Source organism: Balaenoptera borealis (genome assembly GCF_965194805.1).
Source record: "Balaenoptera borealis genome assembly, chromosome: 1".
In the NCBI taxonomy this organism is placed as follows: domain Eukaryota; kingdom Metazoa; phylum Chordata; class Mammalia; order Artiodactyla; family Balaenopteridae; genus Balaenoptera; species Balaenoptera borealis.
In genome coordinates this window covers 91,227,478-91,252,167 of record NC_138860.1, presented here as the reverse complement: position 1 = coordinate 91,252,167, position 24,690 = coordinate 91,227,478, and the positions used below count along the sequence as shown (strand labels likewise).

The window sequence follows — 24,690 nt, the reverse complement described above, 5'->3', positions numbered from 1 at the left end:
TCTCTCATACACTTCCTGTGAAGAGGGACTTGGTAAATCCCTTTGGAAAACTAAATGGCAGTATCTACTAAGGGCTGTTTATTGGCTTTCTGGACATACTGTTTTGTGAAGTGCTTATTTTAAGATATTAGAAAAAGAATTAAAAGACAGCAACAACTAGGTCCTACTGTATAGCACAGGGAACTCTGTCCAGTCTCCTGGTTTAAACCATAATGGAAAAGAATATTAAAAAAAAAAGAATGTATGTATGTGTATAACGGAGTCACTTTGCTATGCAGCAGAAATTAGTACAACATTGTAAATCAACTATACTTCAATAAAAAAATTTTTTTAAATAAAAAAGAATTTAAATGGATCATCACTTAAAAAAAAAAAGAAAAGAATTCAGGGACTTCGCTGGTGGTCCAGTGGGTAAGATTCCGTGCTCCCAATGCAGGGGACCCAGGTTCGATCCCTGGTCAGGGAACTAGATCCCATATGCATGCCGCAACTAAGAAGTCCGCATACTGCAACAAAAGATCCTGCGTGCCGCAACTAAACATGCTGCAACAAGGATCCCGAGTGCCGCAGCTAAGACCTGGCACAGCCTAAATAAATAAATAACTAAATAAATAAATAAATATTTTTTAAAAAGAAAGAAAAGACAGCAAAACAAAATGGAAAGAGGGACATTAATAAAGATAAAAGCCAAAATTAATTAAATAAGAAAATCAGAGAAAGTAAAAAGAAAACCAAAACCTGGTTCCTTCAAAACTACTATAAAGCTAATTAACACCTGTAAACCTATTTTAAGATATGAGAGGGAAAAAAAAAAGATATGAGAGAGAGAGCGCCCAAGATTAGAAATAGAAAGAGATGAAATAAAGAGAAAACAAATTATAAAAGAATATTAGAATGAAACAGGCTAGTGAGCTCAGAAACAGATCCATATGCATTTGGATACTTGATTTATGACAAAAATGGCACTAGTGAGAAGTGGGGGAAGGATAGTATTTTGACCTATCTTGCCACTATCTTTGCCCATGCACAAAATTATTCTAGATAGTTGTAGATATAAATGTGAGAGGTTAAACATTAAAGCTTCTACAAGATAACCTAGAAGAAAATGTTTATGACCTTGGGATAGGCAGACTTCTTAAACAAACTGGTTACAAAAAATTCCTGGTATAAAGGAAGAGATTGATAAATTGGACTATGTTAAAATTAGGAACTTTGCTCATTGAAAGCCATCATTAAGAGAGTGAAAAAGCAAGCCACAGAGTAGAGGAGATTTTGCAATACACATAACCAAATTGCACCCAGAATATATAGAGTTCCCACATATCAAAAAGAAAAAGATAACCCAATAGAAAAATGGATGAAAGACAAAATATACATTTTTGTTGATAAAAGAAAATGGAGAAGGATGCTTATGTCTTTCCTAGGCAAACATATCTACACCGAGTTTTCTTCATTTAGGCCTTGTGATTACTATTTAGTGGCAGCACACACACTGGAGGAGAGTGACACAGAGAAAAGACAGCTGGAACTATAAAAACTAAAGTTATGAAGTAACAGCTCTGGCCACAGACTAAGTTAAAATAAATGTGTTGGCCTGAGTCAGGCACTTTAAGGGAAATGAAGCAAATGACTTGCTTCAGAGAGGACAGCTGCTAGTCTAACTCATTCAATGTCTTAATTAATCTGGCATCCATAATAGATGCTTCTGAGACATGGTGTCCACAGAAGAGAAGACTATTCCTGCAGTTGACATCAGTTAGCTGCATTCAGAAACTCACCATCCATGCCGCAATGGCATCTGTTTCCTACATGGAACGGCAGTTATGACCAGGGTAAGGATTCTCCTTAAGAACCCTGTGTACAAAGACTTGATATTCTTTAACACTTCAGCTGAAGCTTCATTGCAAAGGAATCATCTACTCAGGCCAGCCATTGATAGAATGGCTCAGGCACAGCACTTTACCTGTGATCCCAGAGCGCTATCTTCAGCACTACCTGGTAGACAGAACACTCTGATAGACATTCCATTTGATTCTCTCACCTACCTGGTGATGTAGACATTATTTCCTCCACACCATACATGAGGAAACTGAGGTCCAGGGAGTTAAATGAATAAAGTGCAGAGAACACAGTCAATAAGTAGAAGAACCAGTTCTCTACTCTGAAGTTTTCTTGGTCCAAGATCTGTGCTCTTGCCATTCTACCACACTGAATGATTAGGGACTTAGTGACAAGGGGTGAATGGATCAATGATAATGCAATAAATCACATACCTGAAATACCAAAACCGATGATAAGTGCAATTGCTCCAGCCAGAATAACGATGATGCTAATAATGCTGTAGAGAGAGAAAAACAGGAAATTACTTCTTCATTCCATTTGACGTGCTGCTTTGCAACCTGGGCTCATACCTGTCATTTGTAAGGGGTGTTACATAAAGAGTCTCAACTTTTTCTTCAACATAAGCTCTCTCCCAGAAATAGGTACCTTAGAAAGGAATCTCAGCGATCCCATCCTTGTCCCCCTGGGGTGCTGGGATAGATTAAAGGAGTGGCTCTTTTATCTGGCTATGTTTGTCATCTTTCCTATTTCCAGGTCAGTGAAGACCATACACAAAGACTGCTGGGGAAAACCCGATGGCATTTCTGTAATGCCAGGTGCCACTTGAGGGGGGACTGGTTCCATCCCCAGCCCACCCTGAGCATTACTGCCCATCCCTCTTACATCATTAACCTATCTGTTTTGTCTCCTTCCATAGACTTTAAACTCCTAAGGACAGCGGTCATGTCTTCACTTTGTACCCACTCACCTCTAGTCTACTTCACCGGGTAGATCCTCGACAGGAGTTTGTTTCCTCTTATTAAAAAAATAAGACAGAAAGTTTAGAAAATACAAAGAAGCAAAAATAAGACAATAAAGTCACCTGTAACTCCACCATCCAGACATAACAACCACTAACTTCTTGATATGTATCTCGCCAGTTTTCCATGAGCAGATTAACAAATGACATTTGGGAAATAAACAAATAAGGAAGTATTGCTTACATTTACTGAGTGCTAGAATTACGTAGCAGACATGTTGTTTTAGGTGCCATTTATGGATTATGTCATTTATCCATGTGATAACCTTCTGAGGTAAACAAATTTCTTATGTCCATTTTACAGATGAGGAATGACACAGGGAGGTCAGGCATCTTCCGTACATTCACACGGTTGGTAAGTGGTAGGGCTGGGATTAGAATCTGTCTCCAGAATCTGCACCTGACTGCTTCCTACACTGCCTCCCAGGGGTGAGGGCTCACAAGTGGTCTGTCCCTCCTCTCTACCCAGAGGGGCCCATGAGGGGATACCGGCTTTAGCTGGTGCGAGTGACTCAGGCAGAACAGAAGGCGCAGGTCAGAGCTGGCGTGGAGGCAAAGCTTGCCCAGTGCTGCCTGCTCTGGTGCATAAGTCATCAGGCAGGTGTCCTCGGCCACACGCTCACTGCTGGCCACTCATACCCTCCCCACACCCACGCTGACGTTACGCAATAGGCACGACAAAAGAAAGGCACAGAGGGGCGAAGAATGATGCTATAGAGAGAAAAGGGAAGCACGGGGCATTTTACTTGCTGCCCTGAATAGGTTCGTTGTACCCAGCTCTCCTCAGCTCAGGGATGGGTCCACCAGAGAGAAACAACAGACTTACAAGAAACAATTTGAGTAAACAGTTACCCTGGAGGATAAACCCTCATGAGGTACAGCCATAGGGGCAGCAATTGAATAAGCAAAATGAAGCTTTTAATAACAGGGTATCTGCAGTTGATTCCAAGAAGAGGCCGCATTTGACCACTTCCCCTCTCTTTACACACCCAGGTGTGGCCTCAGATCTTACTGGTCCAAGTGTGTGAGAACAGGTGGACAAACTCATAGCAAGAGGTATTATACTATCTGGCTCTCTTTGACTACTGAGCTGGACAGCAGACTTGCTTTTGTGACCCAGGAATTCACTCACCTTGGGTGAATTACTTCATCTCTCTGAGACTCCATTTATCCTTAGAATGGGAAGTAATTCCTGCTCTACCTTCTATAAGTGTTACAGGTTGATGTGTGTTGCCCTCCAAATTTGTATTTTGAAGTCCTAACCCCCAGAACCTCAGAATGTGACTTTATTTGGAAATAGTCATTGTAGATGTGATTAGTTAAGATGAAGTCATACTGGGGTAGGGTGGGACCCTAATTCAACATGACTTGTGCCCTTATAAAAAGGGGAAATTTGTGGTCGCAGGGAAAGCACCATATGAAGATGAAAGCAGAGATCTATAAGCCAAGGAACACCAAAGATTGCCAGCAAACTACTAGAAGCTAGGGGAGAGGCCTGGAACAGATTCTCCCTCACAGCCCTCAGAAGGAACTAACCCTGCTGACACCTGGACTGCTAGTCTCCAAAATAGTGAGACGATATTTTTTTCTGTTGTTACCCAGTTTGTGGTACTTTGTTACAGCAGCCCTAGCAAACCAATACAAATGAGTTGTTTTAAGAGCAAAACTGACAATGATTGTTGCATATTCCATAAAGGGCTATTCATATGTTACTTTTTACTATAAAAAATTTACTTGTGGCTTTTTGCTGCAAGCTTATTATCAAAAGCTAGGACTTAAATCTGGAGAATAACCCAACTGGTGATAATAAAAATATCATAGTAGTTTGATATATCAAAAAAAGCATGTACTAGGCTTGGTGCTAAGCATTCAGTGTGCATTTTCTCATTTGCTTGAATTACCAGATCCTGTTCTCCTTAATTTCTCTCATATTCCTCCATTTCTATTTCCACTGCTCCTGGTCACCATCATGTCTCACCAGCATCATTGCAACACTCTCCTGACAGCCCTGCTTCTAGTCTAGACCTCTCCAACCCATTCTTCACACTGCCAGAATCAGTGGTGACCTCAGAATTTCTGAGTATGAGTGTGGCTTAGGGGAGATAACCTAGTTGAAAGCGGGGCCGAGGGTGATCACTGAGGCAGTATAATGCTGTAATCACGAGCATGGCTTCTGGATCCAGCCTGAATAGGTTCAAGTCCCAGCACCACTACTTACTAATTGTGTGACCGCAAATTTCCATTCCTTCTTGTGAAGATTGAGTTAAACACATTTTAAAAGATCACCTAGAACGGTGTCTGGCGCATAGGAAGCTTTAATAATATTAGCTATTATCATTCTTGTTTTTCTGCTATGGTTATATAACAAGCACATGTTTCTAACGAAGTATATATTTTCTTGGTGGTGCTGATGGAGATGGTTGTGAGTACCCGTTGGTTAGCTACTGAGCTATTGGTAAGAATGATTACAAAACTAATCATAATAGTCCTCTGCTTAAAACTTCAAGTGCCTTTCCATTTCCGTCATGATAAAAATCCACTTTTTGATGTAGCCAGCATGGCCTTCCAAAGGGGGCCTTGCCCTCTCTCTCCAGCCTTGCCTGTCCCCACACTGCCCCTGGGGTCCTCCACTCCAGTCACACTGAACCATCACAGATCTCCCTGCTGCAGACCTACCCTCTCTAAGGAGGGGGTTGGACAGCAGAGGCACTGAACAGACACCTGGATACTGACCAACAGGAAGGGGACAGTGGAGGTTCTAGGTTTCAGTCAAAGCAGCTGAGCCCGTCTTCCTTACCCCCAGGCCCACATGCTTCGCTCGCTGTGGAAGCAGAACCCTGCCGTCTGTCAGCAAGTTCCCTATCTAAGCAGAGATCACCTTGAGGTTTGTTCTGAGCTGGTATTCCCTTGGGAAACCACTCAAACTCCAGAGCCTTGGAAAGAGAAGCAGGAACTATCAGAGCAGCCAAATGAAATAATTCTTGTCTGCTGCTTATTAATTTTTCAAAAAGATGAATAAAATATTTCACATAAGGTGTTCTTACATTGCTTTTTGGTTTTTACTTCCCCAGAATAATTTCCAATAACTACGCTCCAGGAAATTTTTAATGCAAAGCTATGTCTTCTAACCACTGCACTGGAATTCACAGTGCACATTTGTTAGACCCTCCTGACAAAAGAGCCCAGATGAAAGTCAATGCCTTTGGAGGATTTGCTCACTTAATAAACATTTATTAAGTACTTACTATGAGAAAGACATTGTTCTGGGCAATATGGAGAAAGTATAGAGATGACGTAAACAAAGTGCCTGCCCTCAAGGAACTTATGGTGTAACTGAGGTAAAACACACACACACACACAAATAAAACATACACAAACATACATATGCACACACAGACACACATACACACCACTGTAATAAGACATAATGTGGTGAGGGCTTCAGTAAAGAGAGGAACAAGTTCTCACAGGAATTCTAGGGAGGCAGGAAGTATTTAAATCTGAGAGAAACAGGGAGAATCAAAGTGCAGTTTCGTGACCAAATTTCAAAGAAAGTAAAGAGAAAGGCTTTGTTCAGAAATATATTTAGCTAATTCATGCTGCAATACAGTTTCTCTCCAAGGCAGAACCAAAAAGAAAAGTGGTTGTTTCTGCTGCACTGCATGGGGTCAGGACCCAAGCATCACACTTTAGTGATCTGGGCCGGGAGAAGGTGATTTCAGTGGCTGCAGAGCTCTGCCTTTCAGGGGAGGGACCAGCCTTGCAGCCTGGGAGTCTGCAAACACATCCATACTACCCAAGGATGGCCTTGCTCAGTTCCTTCACATGTCTTTGCTTCAGCTGCGGCCGCTCTCTGTGGCACTTGAAAGAAATGAGGCATTTCTGTTAAGACATGTGTTCCTGAAAAACCTCACGTTCTACAAAATCACACAATGAAGGTAACAGGGCTTATGGGGAAAAATAGGGTTAAGAGCAGACTATTCAAAATCTATGTGACTTTGTAACTGGTCTCTAAGAGATGCAATAATCAGTACCTTGGGAGGTAAATTGGACGGCCAAAGCAGGCAGCCCACTAGGCTCAGAAGCTGCTTTGGGGAAAATTTAAAATGCACAGAAACAATTGAGTCGAAACTCTGACTTAAGGTGCTGTGAGCCAGTGAGACTGCTGTGAAGGTGAGTATGACGGTGGGGGGGAAAGTGGAACCTGGGAGGTGCAAGGCCAGGATGTGTGTCTCTGGGGCAGGAGCCCCAAGGGCAGGTGTTCATTTAAAATTAAAAGAAAAAAAGAACGGCAAGCCACACTGAGCCCTTCCCACTGAAGTTGTCATTCTCCTCTGCTATTTCAGCTCCCCTTGCCTTGGAAAAAGTTGCATGTGAACCAATACTATTTCCATGTTAAGCCATTATTGTTCCCCTATTTTCCAACCACATATGAGCTAATTAGTGCTCTAGAAATCTATATAGCAGCAGACAGACTGTATTAACGAATTACCAAGAAATAAACTGGGATAGAGATACCTACCTCTTAAGGACAAATTCTCATTGTATCAGAGGCCCATGAGGGTGATAAAACAATAGCTAATGGTTATTGGTCATGTTCTGTGTGCCAGCGCTACGCATACAGAGTCTCGTTCATTCCTTACAACAATGCTGTGAGGTAAGTACCACTATCTTTACCTTTTTACATGTGCGGAGACTGAGGCTTAGCTTAAGAAAATGACCAAGCTCTCACAGCTAGAAAATGGGAGAGCCGGGTCTTAAACCCAGGGAGTCCAACTTGTGAGCCTGTGCTCCTCAGAGCCATACTTCTAGAAAAAGTGCCATATGGCAGGAGGCTACAAGTTTGGGAGGCTCCCTCGGCCTCACCCCTGCATATCTTCTCTCGCTCCATTTCTGAAAACAAGGCCTTCCTCTATCTGCTACGCCATTGTGTAGAGCACTCATCCCAGAAGACGTCAGCTGCTCTTTGTTTTATTCAAACATTAATGGTTTCTCTGTTGTCCAGTTTCAGCCTCCTTCTCGAATACTTAGAAGCTGAGAGATACCACATTCCTCATAGATCATCAGCTTACCTCCACTTGTGTAACTGGTAAATGATTAACACTCTGAAAATTAGATTAAGTTAGCAAATGTGGGATTAATCTGAATAAATTCTACTCTTAAATATTACAAGCAGAATATTTGAGTAAATCAGGTAAATATTTCAATAAATCAAACATATTACTTTGTTCATAAACTAATAAAGTAACTAGGTTTATAAAGGAATGCTGAAATCGAAGACATTTATTTCAGCCTATCCAAAAAGTTTCTCTTTCTCTCTCTCTCTTTTTTTTCCCCATAAAAGGAGAAAAGGCATTATTTTAAATACTGTATGAAGCACTGGGCTTCAAGGTAAAATTATGTAACCGTTTTCTAGATATTGATGAGTATAGGTTTTAGGTTTCTGAGAAGTTTAGATTGCCATGTACTCAACTTCTTTTTTTCCCTGAAGAATCCAGGATGTAGAGTATGTTTCCCTAACTCTAAGTGCCTCTCCTGCATCTCTTTATATTGGGAAAAGCAAGGCCAGCGTGGATCCAGGGAACCCAGACCGTGAGCATCACGAGTGGGGAAGAAATTGGCAAAGAGGAGGAGCTGTTCCTTGGAGCTTGAGGACCGCGTGTGGAAGAGGCTGCCTTCTTTCTGGGCAGGCCTGCTCTGTCCACACTGCGGCGGTCAGCACGGCTCTGTGTTCGGGAAAGGGATTTTAGGAAACTGCGTGTGAGAGACTTGGGTGCTCTCAAGTGTCAGGTTGAGGCATCCTTTCTTCTTTCAAGCTGCCACTAGGGCTCGTGACACAGGATTGTGGGGTCCTCCAAAGCACAGGCCCCAGGATTACATCATACGTGGGCCCCAAAGCCACAAAACCAGGGAGACATGACCAGCAAATAGATTTCATCTCGCACACCAACTTCTTTTGAATGATTGATGGTGGTGGCCTAGGATAGCGTGTTGGAAAAGATTGCAAGGCTGCCTCGGGGCTCAGCAAGAGAGAGGGCCACCCCTGATTAGTGATTTCTAAGTGAGCATTTCCAAGTGAGCCCTATCCCTGGGTCAGCAGCAACACATGAAAGGGGGCTTTAACTGACCGATCACTACGAACTACCCGAGTCTCAGGCTAATTTAATGGCAAAGTAGGGCAGTGTTGGCTGACACTCCAATGTCAGCGAACAGTCCAATGGCAGTGTTAGCTGACACTCCTCTATGTACATTTTGGGCCCTAGGCTTTAAGGAGAACACTGATTAACATGTACGTTTAGGACAGTGTTTCTCAAGCTCAGCCCTATGGACTATTTGGGCCAGATACTTCTTGGCTGTCGGGCTGTCCTGTGCATTGTAGGATGTTTACCAGCATCCCTGGCCTCCAGTTAGGATGCCAGTAGCACCCCTGCCCCACGTGTGACAACCTAAAATGTCTCCAGATGTGTCACCCCAGTTGAGAGTCATTGATCTAGGAGTAACAGGACCAGGGTGGTGATGTGATTAGAAGACAAGTCTTTTGAAGAATAGTTAGGGAAACCAGGGTAGTTTAATGTAGACAGGACTAACTGTAGTGATGATCATTCCAAAACTTGAAGTTCTAGGAGGTTAGGTTTAGATTCGGCATACAGAGAAACTTTCCAACAGAGCTTTCTGGCGCTGGCCTGAGACTGCAGTTTCCCATCACTGTGTGTGGCGTACAAGCAGGGGCTGAGTAGCCACTTAGGGAGAGAAGTGGGAAGGGAAGAGTTTCTGGTACCAAACAAGCGTTGGAACAATTCTGAAAGTCCCTTTCAAATATAGTTCAATGATTCTGTAATTTGATATTCCCTGGGATTTGCTCTGGCCTTGCCGTTGCCACAGTTACGTATTCTGTATACGCCTCCTAAAACCTTTGTTAACAATGATAGCTGATATTTACTGAGTGCGTGACCTCATTTATCTCATTTAATCCCCACAACAACCCTATGAGGTAGGTACTATTATCTTTGTTTTACAGGTGGGGAAAGCGAGGCCTAGTATTAAGGAACTCATCCAAGGGCTCATCCCCGGGGAATTAGACTCCACTGTCCATGGCCTTCATTATTATACTCTATTTTATATAAGTCCAAAGTTTTGAAAATCCCAGGGTTCAAATCCATGTCCAGGCTCATGTTTTGTACAGTTGTAACCTGTGGAAGGACAACATGGCCAGGTTTACATAGATTGAAGGAGTCCCTCTCTCTCAGGAGCTATCTTTTGTCTGAAACTCTGAAAGGAAAACAGGAAGGGGGAGTGTCAGGTGGAAAAATACAGAATGTTCATAACTAGACATCTTTCCCTAAACAATGTTGGAGTTTGCAGCGAAGCCATTCTATTTTATTCTTAAGCTGGCTCTATTTATAACCGTCCCCCTGATTGCCCACGAAGCCCACATTAGCATTTCATCAGGCGGGTGCACAAGCAGAGCGAGACAAAAGTCAATACAAGGTTGATTACTAGTCCTTTTCCTAATCATACCTGTATTTTCCGTTCCTCCTTATTCTCACCGCGGAGAAAAAAACATTTCCAGAAGATTCCTTCAGCAGCATAACCCATCCCACTGCGTTGAATAAGAAACACACTTCAGACCTTTTATGAACCTCGATGGCAGCAGGGCGCTTGAATCACTGAGAATGCTGCCATTCCTCCTATACCCGTGTCCAAATTAAACACTTCCACCTCCACAGGGTTCTTGTAAGGGCGTAAAGAAACAAACCATGCTTCGTAACGTGTAAATATTAGCTATCATTTTAAAATTATAAAGGTTAATTTAAAATTTTTACCCCTTCTTAGTACCCCCTAATTTAAATGACTTCTCATTGCTGTAAAGTTCAAACTGAGCCTAGAATTTAAGACCATCCTAAAAGGCCATGCTGTCTGCCTAACCCTTCTCCCCATCTGGAGCCCTGTGTTCCAACAGGCTGATCTCCCCGTTACCTTCTGCCTAGCGCATCCTTCCACCTCCTCTCTGGTTATCAAGAGCGGGTCACGTTCAAAGCCCAGCTCAGCTCTGTCTGTCCTCTGGCGTCTTTCCTGAAGGCGCAGCCCAGAGCATGCTCTCCTTTCTCTTTCCTTAACAGAGTTAAGAGAGTGGGGCAGGAAGGTGAACCCCAGAACCCGTGAGAGAGGAGGAGGGCCAGGCACTGGCGTCAGGAGGGGAGGCGGAGGCAGGGGCTGGATCTGAGGCGGTCTGATGGTGAAGCACCGCGCAGGCTCCCTCCGATAACCATTCCTCCCCCGAGTCACTGCGGTCCGGGCCTCGGGCAGACGAAGGGCCCACAGAGCGTGAAAGATCTAAGGACTAGGCCCCCTGCGCAGCTCCCTAAAGCCACATTTGACCGTCTGGCTTTTTAATTCCTTGACCTGCCTTCAGGGTCATGCGCTGTCACTGAAGAGATTCAGAGCACTGCCTGGGCTGTCCCTTCTCAGAATGCTGAGCCCTGCCATCAGTTCACTGTTTATTCATTAATAAAGCTGGAAACAAGTATATCGGGCACCCTCCGAGCATTTCTCTACCCAAGCACATATACCTGTCTTAGGCAGTCTGATGCCTCGGCATCCTGAAATGGGACCCAAGGACATACTTGTACACTCCAAGGCTTCTATCATTCACTCTCTTTATTTCAGTAACACTAAAAAATATCCCCAGAGAAAAGCAGACCACTGTATCCTGGAAATCAGTAGGGATATGGTGTGTAGTCTTCCAAAAGTCCTACCAGGAATTCTACTGCAAATCCTCACCTGCTAGGACTCACATTCTCGTTTTTCAGACATGGGCACAGTTCTGCAGGTGTGGCCGTGTAAAGTTTTTGAGGACGGAGGTGTGGCAATCAGGCTGCCGGGCCCATTCTTTGAGGACCTGGCCTGTCTGAGCTGCACTCATCAGCTGCCCTGGGGCTGCCCTGTGTGCCATGACAAGCCTTGGTTTCCCACACCAAGGACAGTTCTGAAACCCAGGGCAAGGGAAACACTCCCTGTCCTAGGATCTCCAGCTGTCCTCAAGTTGAACTCCTTTGTGGGCCTATTACAGACGCAAAGTTTCCCTGGCCTTCCTGGAATCTGCACCCTGCCTCTGCCCTGGAGCTGGGCTTGAACCCAGGCCTTCTTGTAATGATTTCAGACTCTGCTCTCTGTCTTTCCCCCTCTGGTCCAGCCTGAATTCTGGGTCCCTGGTCTCAGCTTTCTCCTGTAGATTCATGGTTCCTGCATTCCCCTGATACTATTACATGCAGTAAGGTCCTACTGTTTTCTCCTATACCGACCCCCGACTCCCGTCCCAGAACCTTGTGGGCCACCCTAACCCACTGTGACCCAGGGCCAGGCACTGACCCAGAGATTGGTTACAGGGCTACAATGAAACACAAGATTTCGTTTTATCTTCTGATTAAGACTTCTACATATTCAGATACCATATTCTAGTAACAGCTTAAGATTTAAATCTCAAGTTTTGATTTGAGCATTAAAAAATGAAGAATGCATATAAATTCTGAAAGGTTAAAAAGTTTGAACACAAATAAAAGCTCAAGGAGAGTCTACATAAATTTGTGGATACTTTATCCCATTTCTTGCCCCACTTCTGGCCCCCTACTTCCATGTTCCATTTGTTCTAAACTATCTTGGGCCCCTAAATAGGCCAGGCTGTTTCTTGTCTCTATGCTTTGTTCATGTTGTTTTTCCAGTTCTTGGAACATGGTAGGAACTTAATGTTTGTTGAATAAATTCTCCACTTTAGAGAATGCTTCCCTCAGAGTGTCTAGCACACAGTACTTAAAACTTGAAGTAATGATTAAATAAATATCAATACTGTGTTACTAAGGGAAACTAACACATTCTTAACTTTTGAGCAGCCAATTATGGGAGAAATTATCATTTATCTTCTCTAAAGGAAAATATTGGGAGTTTTGTAGTGACATGTACACACTGCTATATTTAAAATAGATAACCAACAAAAACCTACTGTATAGCAAGGGAACTCTGCTCAATATTCTATAATAACCTAAATGGGAAAAGAAATTGAAGAAGAATAGGTCCCAGTATACGTATAACTGAATCACTTTGCTGTACACCTGAAACTAACACAACATTGTTAATCAACTATACTCCAATATAAAATAAAAGTTTTAAAAAAAGAGTAAAAAATAACAAGAAAAGTATAACTATTGACACAAAGATTTTAAAAATTTAAAAAAATAAAATAAAGGAAAATAATCTTTTAAAAATTGTAGTATATGAAATCTTGCCAGTGCTATGAATTATAACAAAATGCCTTGGAGAGTTGGATATAGGAGAAGACCTGGTTGGCTGGGGTCAAGAAGGGAACCTGGAAAATGAATTAATTGATAACAGCTATGCTTGATTACTTGTTAAACTTGTGTCCTTTCAGTCATTCCTCTCCACAAATCACTTACAAAATAGAGGTGTCCCTCTAAAAGAAAAAGAAACTTTACAGGGAATGAAAATTTAAATTTCCAGCAATAGTAAATATAAATACCTTTTAAAAAATCTAACTTTATAAATGCTGAATAAAACAAAACAAAGCAAAACCAGACACATATTTTTGAACACTTGGTTTTGCTGGCAAGAAAAAGAAGAGAAATGTGCAGAGGCTAAAAATGAAGGAGACACATGAATCCAGACAAGATAGTGCTGAACAGTGGCTATCTATGCTTCCCAGTGACCAAAAGCTTCTGTCTTAAGAGCCATGCAGAACACAGAGACAAAGCTAAGGGGCCACATAAGCTTGGGTCTCTAATTGGAGACTCACATAAGCTAGGATCCCTACTCCCCCAAGGACAATAACCTCACTTGGTCTTGGTTCTGAGTGAAGAGAAAAAAATACTCCCCTGAGAGTGTGTATGTACCAGCCAGTCATCATGCAGGTTTGAGGCCTGAATTCACAACACATCCAGCCCCAAAGAATCCTAAACCAAGAATTAAGTTTAAAGCATTCCTAGTTGGTAAAGTCCCAATGCTTAATAGAAGCAAAAGGAAATATTCTCTAAAGAAATATACTCTCCAACAGATGAATGGATAAAGAAGATGTGATATATATACCCAATAAAATAAGAATGAAATAATGACCATAAATAAGAATGAAATAATGCCATTTGCAGCAACATGGATGGACCTAGAGATTATCATATTAAGTAAAGTAAGTCAGAAAGGGAAAGACAAATATCATATGATGTCGCTTATATGTGGAATCTAAAAAATAAGAATCAACTTATTTACAAAACAGAAATAGACTCAGACATAGAAAACAAACTTATGGTTATCAGAGGGGAAAGCAGGGGGAGGGATAAATTAGGAGTTTGGGATTAAAATATACACACTACCATATATGGAGTAGATAACCAACAATGACCTACTATATATATAGCACAGGGAACTCTACACAATATCTTGCAATAACCTATAATGGAAAAGAATCTAAAAAAGAATATCTATATATTATCTGTGTATGTGTATACATAGTTTTATATATATAACTGAATAACTTTGCTATACACCCGAAACTAACACAACATTGTAAATCAACTATATTGCAATAAAAATTTTAAAACATAGAAAATAAAAATGGTTTTCCCACCTCAAAAAAAGAAAAAAAAAGAAAAAAAATGTACTCTCAACCCAGGGCTCAATAAATTTCAGCAAATGAAATTCCCCAAAATACAAGCTCATAATAATACAAAAAACCCCACTAAGTACACAGAGAAACAACTACCATGAATAAAAGTTGGTAGAAACAAGCAGATTTGGCATGAAAAGACTTTCAATACTGAAACCATTAGATACAGAGTATAAACTAAGATTTTCAAATTTGTTAAAATAAATGAAAGAGGGAATGCAAAGCCTGAGTAAGGAACAAGAGACTAAAAAAACTGATCAGAAAAATTTGAAAAAGAACTAGACAGAATATCTAGAAATGAAAAATAAATAATTGATTTTTAAAACTCACTGGACAGGTTAAGTAATAGATTGGGTACAACTGGAAGAGAGAATTAGTCAATCAGAAATAAGAGTTGAAAAATTACACATGGTACAGTATAGAGAAAGAGGTTAAAAACATAAAAGAGGGGGAGGAAGGGGATCAAGATGGCAGAGTAGGAGAAGCTCACCTGCCCCCACAAACATGTCAAAAACACTCTACATGTGGAACAATTCTCACAGAAAACCAACTGGAAACTGGCAGATTTCCTATACAACCAAAGCTGCACATAAGATCTTCATGTAACTAGATAGGACAGGAGAAAAAAAAAGGCAAAATAGACTTTAAAATGAAGTCCATAAAGAAAGACAATGAAGGACATTATATAATGTTAAGAGATCAATACAAGAAGAGGATATTACATTTATTAACATATATGCACCCAAGAGAGGAGCACCTAAACACAAAACAAATACTAACAGACATAAAGGGAGATATTGAGAGGAATACAATAATTGTAGTAGATTTTAACACCTCACTGACATCAATGGACAGATAATCCAGACAGAAAATCAATAAGGCACAGAGTTTCTAAATGACAAACAGACCAGTTCAACTTAATTGATATCTACAGGACACTACATCCAAAAAAAACCCAGAATACACATTCTTTTCAAGTGCACACGGAACATTCTCTAGGATAGACCACATTCTAGGTCACAAAACAAGGCTCAACAAATTTAAGAGGATAGAAATTATTTCAAGCAACTTTTCTGACCATGACAGTATGAAGTTAGATATTAACCACAGGAAAAAAAAAAACAGGAAAAGAATGAATACTTGGAGACTGAACAGCATGCTACTAAAAAACCAGTGGCTAGGGCTTCCCTGGTGGCACACTGGATAAGAATCTGTCTGCCAGTGCAGGGGACACGGGTTCAATCCCTGGTCGGGGAGGATCCTAGATGCCATGGGGCAACTGGGCCCATGCACCACAACTACTGAGCCTGCACTCTAGAGCCTGCCAGCCACAACTACTGAAGCCTATGCGCCTGGAGCCCATGCTCTGCAACAAGAGAAGCCACTGCAACGAGAAGCCTGTGCACCGCAACGAAGAGTAGCCCCCGCTTGCCGCAACTAGAGAAAGCCCGCATGCAGCAACGAAGACCCAACACAGCCAAAATTTTTTTAAAAAATTTAAAAAAAAACAACCAGTGGCTCAATGATGAAATCAAAGAAGAAGTCAGAAAATAACACGAGACAAAGGACAATGAAAACACAATGTAACAAAGCATATGGGATGCAGCAAAAGCAGTTCTAAGAAGGAAGTTCACAGTGATATACAAGCCTTCCTCAAGAAACAAGAAAAATCTCAAACAATCTAACCTACCACCTAAAAAAATTAGAAAAAGAAGAACAATCAAAATCCAAAGTTAGCAGGAGGAAGGAAATAATGATCAGAGAGGAAATAAATAAAATAGAGATTTAAAAAAAAATAGAAAAGATCAATAAAACCAAGAGATATTTTTTTAAGATAAACAAAATCAACAAATCTCTAGCCAGGCTCACCAAGAAGCAAAGAGAGAAGACCCAAATAAACAAAATAATAAATGAAAAACAAGAAATAAAAACTGATACTGCAGAAATACAAAAAATCATAAGAGAATGTTATGAACAGTTGTGTGCCAACAAATTAGACAACTTAAAAGAAATGGACAAGTTTCTAGAAACATACAGCCTGCTGAAACTGAGGCAAGAAGAAACAGATAATTTGAACAGACTGATCACTAGAAGTGAAATAGAATCTGTATTAAAAAAAAAAAAAAAAGGAAAAAGAAAAACTCCCTACAAAAAAAAAATGTCCAGGACTGGATGGCTTCACTGGGGAATTCTACCAAACATACAAAGAAGAACTTATACCTATTCTTCTCAAACTCTTCCAAAATACTGAAGAGAAGGGAACACTCCCAAGTTCATTCTATGAAGCCACCATCACCCTAATACCAAAACCAGATAAAGACACTACAAAAAATAAATAAATAAAATAAAATTATAGGCCAGTATCTTTGATGAATACAGATGCAAAAATTCTCAACAAAATATTAGCAGACTGAATCCAACAAGACATAAATAGGTTCATACCCATGATCAAGTTGGATTCATCCCAGGGTCACAAGGATTGTTCAACATATGGAAATCAATCAATGTGATATACCACATTAACAAAAGGAAAGACCAAAACCATATGATCATCTGCATAGATGCAGAAAAAGCATCTGACAAAATTTAACATTCATTCAAGATAAAAACTCTCACCAAAGTGAGTACAGAGAGAACATATCTCAACATAATAAAAGCCATTTACACCTGTTTGTGTCATCTTTGATTCTTTCATCAGTGTTTTATACTTTTCTGAGTACAGGTCTTTTACCTCCTTGGGTAGGCTTATTCCTAGGTATTTTATTTATTTTGTTGCAACGGTGAATGAGATTGTTTCCTTAATTTCTCTTTCTGATTTTTCATTGTCAGTGTATAAGAGTGCAAGAGATTTCTGTGCATTAATTTTATATCTTGCAACTTTACCAAATTCATTGATTAGCTCTAGTACTTTTCTGGTGGCATCTTTAGGATTTTCCATGTATAATATCATGTCATCTGCAAACAGTGACAGTTTTACTTCTTCTTTTCCAATTTATATTCCTTTTATTTCTTTTTCTTCTCTGATTGCTGTGGCTAGGACTTCCAAAACTAACAGGACAGCTACATGCAAAAGAATGAAATTAGAACACTCCCTAACACCATACACAAAAAGAAACTTGAAATGGATTAAAGACCTAAATGTAAGACTGGACACTATAAAACTCTTAGAGGAAAACATAGGAAAAACACTCTTTGACATAAATCACAGCAAGATCTTTTTTGACTCACCTTCTAGAGTAATGGAAATAAAAACAAAAATAAACAAATGGGACCTAATGAAACTTAAAAGCTTCTGCACAGCAAAGGAAACTATAAACAAGACGAAAAGACAACCCTAAGAATGGGAGAAAATTATTGCAAATGAATCAACGGACAAAGGATTAACCTCCAAAATATACAAACAGCTCATGCAGCTCAATATCAAGAAAACAAACAACCCAGTCAAAAAATGGGCAGAAGACCTAAATAGACATTTCTCCAAAGAAGACATACAGATGGTCAACAAACACATGAAAAAATGCTCAACATCACTAATTATTAGAGAAATGCAAATCAAAACTACAGTGAGGTATCACCTCACACTGGTCAGAATGGCCATCATCAAAATATCTACAAACAGTAAATGCTGGAGAGGGTGTGGAGAAAAGGGAACACTCTTACACTGTTGGTGGGAATGTAAATTGATAGAGCCACTATGGAGAACAGTATGGAGGTTCCTTAAAAAAATAAAAATAGAATTATCATATGAGCCAGCAATCCCCCTACTGGGCATCTATGCAGAGAAAACCATAACTCAAAAAAAACACATGACCCTAATGTTCATTGCAGCACTATTTACCATAGCCAGGTCATGGAAGCAATCTAAATGCCCATGGACAGATGAATGGATAAAGAAGTTGTGGTACATATATACAATGGAATATTACTCAGTCATAAAAAGGAATGAAATTGGGTCATTTGTAGAGATGTGGATGGACCTAGAGACTGTCATACAGAGTGAAGTAAGTTAGTTAGAAAGAGAAAAACAAATATCGTATATTAACGCATATATGTGGAATCTAGAAAAATGGTACAGATGAACCTGTTTGCAAGGCAGAAATAGAGATACAGACATAGAGAACAAACGTATGGACACCAAGGGGGGAGGGGGGGTGGGATGAATTAGGAGATTAGGATTAACATATATACACTAACTAATACGTATAAAATAGGTAACTAATGAGAAACTGCTGTATAGCACAGGGAACTCCACTTCGCTGTACAGTAGAAACTATCACAACATTGTAAAACAACTATACCCCAACTTAAAAAGAAAAAGCCATTTACTACAAACCCACAGCCAACATAATACTCAACAGTGAAACACTGACAGCTTTCCTGCTAAAATCTGGAATAAGACAAGGGTGACCACTCTCACCACTTCTATTCAACATAGTACTGGAAGTCCTAGCCACAGCAATCAGACAAGAAAAGAAATAAATGTCATCCAAATTGGAAGGGAAGAGGTAAAACTGTCACTATTTGCAGATGCCATGATACTCTATATAGAGTACCCTAAAGTATCCACACAAAAACTATTAGAACTAATAAACAAATTCAGCAAAGTAGCAGGATAGAAAATTAATATACAGAAATCTGTTGCATTTTTTACACTAATAATGAAATATCATAAAGAGAAAGTTAAAAACAACCTTGTTTAAAATCATATCCAAAAAAAAAACCTAGGAATAAACTTAACCAAGGAGGTAAAAGACTTGTATGCTGAAACCTATAAAACATTCATAAAGGAAATTGAAGATGAGTCAAAGAAATAGAAAGGTATCCCACGCTCTTGGATTGGAAGAATTAATATTGTTAAAATGGCTATAATATCCAAAGCAATCTACAGACTTAATGCAATCCCTACCAAAATACCCATGAGATTTTTCACAGACCTAGAACAAATAATCCTAAAATTTATATGGAACCATAAAAGATCCAGAATTGCCAAAGCTATCCTGAGGAAAAAGAACAAAGCTGGAGGCATAACCGTCCCAGACTTCAGACAATACTACAAAGCTACAGTAATTGAAACAATGTGGTATTAGCACAAAAAATGGCATATAGATCAATGGAACAGAATAGAGAGCCCAGAAATAAACCCACACACCTATGGATAATTAAACTATGACACAAGAGGCAAGAATATACAATGGAGAAAAGACAGTCTCTTCAACAAGTGGTGTAGGGAAAGCTGGACCGCTACATGTAAATCAATGAAATTAGAACACTTCCTCACACCATATACAAAAATAAGCTCAAAATGGCGTAAAGACCTAAATATAAGATACGACAGCATATAACTCCTAGAAGAGAATGTAGGCAAAACATTTTTAGACATAAATCGTAGAAATATTTTCTTAGATCAGTCTCCCAAGACAAAAGAAATAAAAGCAAAAATTAACAAGTGCAACCTAATCAAGAGCTTTTACACAGCAAAGGAAACCATAAACAAAATGAAAAGACAACCTAGGAGAAAATATTTGCAAATGATGCAACCAACAAGGGGTTAATATCCAAAATATACAAACAGCCCATACAACTCAATATCGAAAAAAGAAACAACCCAATCATAAAATGGGCAGAAGACCTAAATAGACATTTCTCCAAAGAAAGCATAGAGATGGCTAACAGGCACATGAAAATATGCTCAACATTGCTAATTATTAGAGAAATGTAAATCAAAACCACAATGAGGTATCACCTCAGACTGGTCAAAATGGCTATCATCAAGAAGTCTACAAGTAATAAATGCTAGAGAGGGTGTGGAGAAAAGGGAACCCTCCTACACTGTTAGTGGGAATGTAAATTGGTGGAGCCACTATGGAAAACGATACGGAGATTCCTTAAAAAACTAAAAATAGAGCTACCATAGGAGCCAGCAATCCCACTCCTGCGTATATATCCAGAAAAGATGAAAACTCTAATTGGAAAAGATACATACATCCCAGTGTTCATAGCAGCACTATTTACAATTACCAAGATATGGAAACAACACAACACAAGTGCTCATCAACAGATGGTCAGCTTAAAAAGACGTGGTATACAATAGAATATTATTCAGCCATAAAAAAGAATGAAATAGTGCCATTTGCAGCAAAATCGATGGACCTAGAGGATATTATACTTAGTGAAGTAAATCAGACAAATATTATATGATATCACTTATAGCTGGAATCTAAAAAGTAACACAAATGAACTATATACAAAACAGAAATAGAGTCACAGACATAGGAAACAAACTTATGGTTACCAAAGGGGAAATGGAGGGGGGAGAGATAAATTAGGAGTTTGGGATTAATAGATAGAAAGTACTATACATAACATACATAAGCAACAAGGATTTACTGTATAGCACGGGGAACTGTATTCCATATCTTTCACCTATAATGGAAAATAATCTGAAATATATATATATATATAACTGAATCACTTTGCTGTATACCAGGAGCTAACACAACATGGTAAATCAACTATACTTTAATGAAAAAAAAAAGAAAAAAGTTTTCACCACAAGAACAATAATTCTATAACTATGTATTGTGATGATGTTAATTAGACTTGTGGAAATAATTTCTCAATACATACAAATATCAGATCTTTATGTTGTATACCTGAAACTAATATAATATTGTATGTCAATTATACCTCAATAAAAATTTAAAATATATATATAAAAGAGAGGCTAAGACAAACAAAAAACAAAATTTTAATATATATCATACCAGAGGTCCAGAAAGAGAGAAGAGAGAATGAGAGAGAGGCAATACCTGAAGAGAAAAAGTATGTTTTTAGTATTCATGAAAGATCCCAATCTTCAGATTCAGGAAGCTCAATGCATCTCAAGTAGTGTAAATAAAAAGAAAGCTACCAGACATTTCATAGTGAAACTGTAAAAGAACAAAGACCCAAAAGATCTTATAGGCAGTAAGAGAGAAAAGACAGATTACCTAAAAAGGAATGAAAATTAGACAAATAGCTTATATTCCAAAGTAACAAAAGAAGCCAGAAAAATGATGGAATTATATTTTCAAAGTGCGAAGAGAAAAGGAAATTTGAGATATGAAGTATATCTGTAGTACCCATTAGGTATTATGGATACTGATATGATATGGAGAGGATGTGGTACCCATGATTAAGGCTTCATGCCCAATAGAGAAACTACTAGATTATGCTATAAACACATAAAAGTAAGATTTATACCTTCACCATAGGGGTAAAATCAGCATTAATGGTCATCCAGAGAATTTGTTTCAAGCATTTTGAACAACTTGGAGAAACGAGTCACAGACAAAGCTTTGCTTTCCAGGGATCAAAGCTATCAAGAACTTCAGGAGAGGAACCAAAGAAAGCTGTATTGGGTCAGCATAGGGTAACTAGAAGCCCAGGCAGCAGCAGGCTATTCACAGGGTTGATAAGCTTGTCCTATGGCATCTCTCCCACTCCTGACCAACACACTCACAAATGGGGGCCAGAGATCAGAGTTAAGTTTCAACGAACTCATCTAGAAATTTACAATCAGGAAAACTAGATGCAAGTGTTTTTTAACTTGTGTATGCATTTTCTGGTTTTATAGTTTAGTGTCCTTTACACTTTGAATTACATGCTGGTTGGTGAGGGCATAGGTGGGTACCTCTAACAATTTTTTTAATGCTTAGGGCATTATTTCTAAGCTCGAAGTAAGAAATATTTGAAGGCTAAGGAGGGAACTACCTTTTTCGATTGGTGCCTTTCTCCATGATGTATATAATGTCTGTAGAATAGTGCCTGGCATGTAGCAAATGCACTAGAAACGTTAGTTTCCTTTCCTGCTATCAAGAGGTTAAGGCCCACGTCAAGAACCAGGGTGACTGCGGTACAAAGTATGTTGTATTTCAAGGCCAGAGGGGTGGAGGGTGGTCTTAGGGAAGGAAGACCAGAGACACTTGGGGCAGATTCTGTTAGGGACTGAGGGTCCTGCTAGGCCTGGGAGGAATGCCTCCCCAGTTCTCCTTTGGTCTAGGAACTAATTAGCTTTGCCTCTTGCTAACCCAGACAGAGATGAGAAAAGTGCCCTCAAAAATGCTGGTGCCCTCAAAGCTGCCACATTATTCAGTCATGTTAAATGTTGACTTAGATTTCAGAAGTTAGGTTAAGAAACTAGCTTTGTTTGTGTCATATTTACAATGTTTCTTAGTTTCCTCCCCCTTTCTAGGCATGTCTTACTCAAAACAAGGACAGAAACAATTTTTCACATTTCAGTCAAATACAACAGTTCCAGTGGCCACGGAGCTGAGAATTCCAGCAAGGAGCGGGGGACGTGGCAGCACAGGCAGGGGCCTGAAGAAGAGACTCAGGAATGACCTGGAATACTGGCCTTTTTCCATTCGTGCAGTTTTCCTCCTACCCAGAGAAAGCAACCACATTCTCCCAGAGGGCTGCCCTGAGAGTCAGAACCTAGCTGGGTTGGGAATACCCTGGTCAGTGCCAAAGGGGCATTTAAAAAAAATTTTTATTTTATATTGGAGTATAGTTGATTAACAAGGTTGTGTTAGTTTCAGGTATACAGCAAATGATTCAGTTCATATATATATATATATATATATATATATATATATATATGAATCTATTCTTTTTCAAATTCTTTTCCCATTTATGTTATTACAGAGTATTGAGCAGAGTTCCCTGTGCCATACAGTAGGCTCTTGTTGGTTATCTATTTTAAATATAGCAGTGTGTACATGTCAATCGAAAGGGGCATTTCTTGGATGAAATGCTGCTTCTTGCTCTGAAATGGTGTCTGGTTATGGGAGCAATCTTTCCAAAAATGGGAACTGTGGTTTGACAATGGTTGTGCATGTTACTTCCAGGTGAGAGAGGTCTGAAAGACATAGCTTGGATTCATAATTATTTGAATTTCTGGGATAATTCAATGGCTCGGAGGGACACTAGGCAAAACAACTGAAATTACAACAGTCCTGTTGATCCTGAGACACACAGCCTTGGTAAGATCCTCTCAGTGTGTAAAGTGGTTTGTGTCTGTTTGGACAGCCAGATGGGACATCTCTAGGGTTCTGGGGCTCAGTGGCATAAACTCCAGTTGAGGACCTAACAGAATACAGCTCCCTTCTTCCCTGCCTTAACAGCATTAGAGGAGCAGCTCATTGATAGATTTTACTGCTATTTTCCAAGCAATTTTATAATGCTATATTTTATGTTGCAACAGGGGGCTGGGAAAGTGCAATGAACTATTCATTCCAAAGGAAAAGAAAGAATTGGGAGCTTCCCTGGTGGCGCAGTGGTTGAGAATCCGCCTGCCAGCGCAGGGGGCACGGGTTCGAGCCCTGGTCTGGGAGGATCCCACATGCCGCGGAGCAACTAGGCCCGTGAGCCACAACTACTGAGACTGCGCGTCTGGAGCCTGTGCTCCGCAATGAGAGGCCGCGACAGTGAGAGGCCCGCGCACTGCAATGAAGAGTAGCCCCTGCTCTCCGCAACTAGAGAAAGCCCTCGCACAGAAACGAAGACCCAACACAGCCTAAAATAAATAAATAAATAAATAAATTAAAAAAAAGAAAAAGAAAAAAGAAAGAATTGGTAGGAGAGAGAATGAAGAGAGAGAAAAGGTAGGTATAGTGGATGGGTCCCTCATGCCCCCTCTCCACTTCTAATGTCTGGGGCAGTGCTTGTCCAGATGTCCTCTATATGGTCACTGATGTGTGGAGCCAAGAGCACAGGAGTGAGACACATGTGAGTGGTCCAGGCCCCAGAACTAGCCCTGTTTCTACAACATCTTAAGGAAGATTCAGAGAGCATGACTATTTTCACATTTGTCTGCCAAGATTTCTGGGCTTCCTTTCCAATCCTTAAAAAAGGGTCCTTTTTCTATCCACTTTAACCAATTATACAGTATTATCCCAAACCCATAATTTAATCATTCCTCCAGGCACTGAGTAACTGGGGATAAAGCAATAGCATTTGTTCTGAAGCATGAAGTTCCCAAGAAGACACCACATTCTTTCAGCTCACTTGCAAGCTACACAGACTCCTTATTCTTTTGTGTGTGGCCTTCCTCCAGGTAACGTTTGAGGGAAAATAGTGGCGATGTGTATCAGAAGCTGTCTCCTTGCCCTCACTGTCCCCT

At 40.0% G+C, this 24,690-nt stretch overlaps 2 protein-coding genes across 5 annotated transcripts in view; one reads left to right on the top strand and one right to left on the bottom strand.

Annotated features, from left to right (window-relative positions):
* VTCN1 (V-set domain containing T cell activation inhibitor 1) overlaps nucleotides 1-2,786 on the bottom strand; it is a gene marked incomplete at its 5' end in the record, with an annotated part of 36,883 nt that extends 34,097 nt beyond the window's left edge. Inside the window, 2 exon segments of the mRNA XM_082346339.1 lie at nucleotides 2,274-2,338; nucleotides 2,725-2,786. Coding sequence (XP_082202465.1) covers nucleotides 2,274-2,338; nucleotides 2,725-2,786 — 127 coding nt within the window.
* LOC309617484 (uncharacterized protein) overlaps nucleotides 1-22,214 on the top strand; it is a 72,014-nt gene extending 49,800 nt beyond the window's left edge. For 3 of the 4 annotated variants that reach the window (XM_082369892.1, XM_082369891.1, XM_082369893.1), the window contains exons 4-5: nucleotides 3,165-3,215; nucleotides 4,266-22,214. In XM_082369892.1, coding sequence (XP_082226018.1) covers nucleotides 3,165-3,215; nucleotides 4,266-4,346 — 132 coding nt within the window. In that variant the 3' untranslated portion in view covers nucleotides 4,347-22,214. Of the gene's footprint in view, nucleotides 1-3,164 lie in introns of all 4 variants that reach the window. The other variant, XR_014238006.1, reaches the window with a different exon arrangement.
* The last annotated feature ends 2,476 nt before the right edge of the window (nucleotides 22,215-24,690 follow it).